This window comes from Peromyscus eremicus, unplaced genomic scaffold (assembly GCF_949786415.1).
Source record: "Peromyscus eremicus unplaced genomic scaffold, PerEre_H2_v1 PerEre#2#unplaced_72, whole genome shotgun sequence".
NCBI lineage: Eukaryota > Metazoa > Chordata > Mammalia > Rodentia > Cricetidae > Peromyscus > Peromyscus eremicus.
In genome coordinates, this window is record NW_026734313.1 from 876,556 (window position 1) to 879,254 (window position 2,699).

Below are 2,699 nucleotides of genomic sequence, written 5' to 3' on the forward strand. Positions count from 1 at the left end.
TTCATAAGCCATATTGTGTTATCATGGGTGTCATGATGACCAAGAAAGATACAGCTGTATCACTAATAACTTTCCATCACGAGGTGAGGGAAAGTACATGAAGTACAAAATAATAGTCTGAGTTGTGTATGCATTGTTCTCCAGGACAAGCTCCTGTACTGTAATACCATAGTGACTTCCTTCATAGAAGAGTTAAACACTCAAATCATTCATTATGCTCAGACCATTGAGAAATGTTTTGAAGGCAGCTGTACTCCTCCTGGTCATCACTCAGGCCTGCACAGAAGTCCTCTCAATGTCCTCTCAGAGTAAAGCTCTAAAAACCACTGAGGAATTGACTCTCCAGATGTTTGTGCTTTTCCAAGTTGGGATTGGGACTCTGGCCAATATTTTTCTGTTTGTCCACAATTTCTCTCCCATTAGTACAGGCTCTCGACTGAGGCCCACACAGGTCATTGTCACCAACTTGGCTGTGACCAATGCCTTCCTTCTCCTTGTCACTGCATTTCCAAGCAACATCATGGTTTTTGTTTGCTGGAGTCTTCCAAGTAACCTGCGATGCAAAATTGTGTTCTTCATTCGCCTGATGGCTCGAAGCACGAACATGTGCTCCACCTGTGCCCTGAGCATCCATCAGTTTCTCACTCTTGTTCCTGGTCACTGGGGTAGGCTGATGCCTCGAGGAAGAACCCCAGATGTCCTGAGTTATTCTTGTTACAGTTGTTGGTGGTTCAGTGTCTTAAATAATGTCTACATTCCAATCAAAGTCATTGGTCCACAGAACACAGGCAATGACACTAACAATCAAAGCATGTTTCTATGTTCCACATCTGGATTCACTGTAGGCATTGTCTTCTTACATTTGGCCCATGATGCCACATTCATCAGCATCATGGTCTGGACCAGTGTCTCCATGGTGATTCTCCTCTATAGACATCACCAGAGAACACAGCACATCCTCACTCCCACTCAGAACCACAGAGGCCATGTTGAGACCAGAGCAGCCCAAACTGGCCTGATAGTGGTGGTCACATTTGTTGCCCTGTACCTCCTAAATTTTATTTGTATCATCTTTCACACTGTTTTAACAGACTGGGGTCTCTTGTTGAGGCACGTAGGTGAAGCTTTGACTGCATGCTTCCCCACTATTTCTCCCATCCTGTTGATCTTTAGGGATCCTAAGAATCCTTGCTCTGTGCTCTTCAACTGCTGAAAACCACAGTCAAAAGGCCAAACACAGAAAACAGCTTTACCAACAGTCATAAACACTCTATAGTAAATAATGGTTTGAAAAGTCTGTCTTTACAAAAGGGATATTGTGACTCACTACAGGCATCCCAGCACTGGGAAAGTTAATCCAGGAGAAATGCAATATAATTAATGGTATATCCCAGACCTATGGAGTAAGATACTGGACAACCTCTGATACAGAGCCGCAGTTCCACATATCTAGCTTGTCATGTGAAGAGTTTATACAAATGTTATCTCAGGTAAGCAAAGCTCATAACCTCATGTATTGGCATATTGTTGTCAATGGACAGATGTAAATTTTAAAGTTGAAAAACAGAGATTTGTGCTTATCCTGGACACATGTAAGGTACCTGAACAATAAATATGTGTCCTCTTAGTCTTTGAGTCTTTGTTTCCCATGTATTTATCTGAAATGCCGCCATGTTAGATAGGGAAAGTATTGTGCATTGAAAGGTTGCTTCTCACACATCCAGGTAAACCTTCTTTAATTTTCCCTAAGGAAATGTTCCTGTGGGGATAAATATAAGTTAAAGATGTGGAAGCTTCGTTTCTGGGATTTATCATGTGAGTTTTTATACTTCATCACTGAAAATCAAAATGAAGACCCTAGTTTACTATGAAGTTTATTAGGACTTCATCTTCCCTTGATTTTTCTCTCATCCTCCTGATAGTGCATTCTATGAAGAATGATGTAATACAGACTTGAGTCAGGAGGAGGGGCTTTGGCCTGCCCCTACTAAATGGACCTAGCTCTGCTGACTCCCCATGGAAGGCCTCACCTTTTTGTAAGAGGGAATGGTGGTGGGTGGGTAAAGGAAGGCTGGAGGGCTGGGAGGAGGGAAGAGTGGGATCTGTGATTGGTATAAAAATGAATAAAAATTTATTTAAAAAACAAGAAATTAAAGAAAAAAATACAGTGAGAATGTCAAACCTGAAATAAAATAAACTGCAAATAATTAAAAAACATAAAGAATGATGTGATAAATCTACCTCACCTCCAATATACTATGTGCTGCTATAGGGTTCTCTCAGCAGGGGCGACCATGAGCAGACAAGGAAGAACACATCTCCACCCTGAAATCTAAACCCTGAAGATCATATGCACTCTATGGTGTCGATTCACCTGTTGGCTACGTAAGGATTATGTATAGGTCTCCCCCCTCTCTCTCCCTTCCCCCTGTGTGTGTGTGTGTGTGTGTGTGTGTGTGTGTGTGTGTGTGTGTAAATCTTCTTTTTTGAAGCATAAGAAATCTTATTGATTCTCATGTGATTTGTGTCCAGCCTGTCATCCTGGACTCAACTCACGTCTTCTGTGCAGCATCCACCATGAGTTCCTATGCCTATGTGAGAATATTTCCTTGACTATACAAGGCAGAAAATATTGCTGTCTGACATTGTTGTCATACAGGTCTAATGGGAACATCGAAAGCTTTGCAATTTTATATTAT

At 41.6% G+C, this 2,699-nt stretch overlaps 1 protein-coding gene across 1 annotated transcript; it reads left to right on the forward strand.

Moving 5' to 3' along the window:
- The first annotated feature begins 295 nt into the window (after window positions 1-295).
- Window positions 296-1,213, forward strand: LOC131901376 (vomeronasal type-1 receptor 4-like). Its single transcript, XM_059252560.1, has one exon. It carries the CDS (start codon window positions 296-298, stop codon window positions 1,211-1,213), a length of 918 nt encoding a protein of 305 aa, XP_059108543.1.
- The last annotated feature ends 1,486 nt before the right edge of the window (window positions 1,214-2,699 follow it).

Bases quoted from the DNA above. Each gene is read 5' to 3' on its own strand.
- LOC131901376 (XM_059252560.1), top strand. From the start codon at position 296: ATGTCCTCTCAGAGTAAAGCTCTAAAAACCACTGAGGAATTGACTCTC.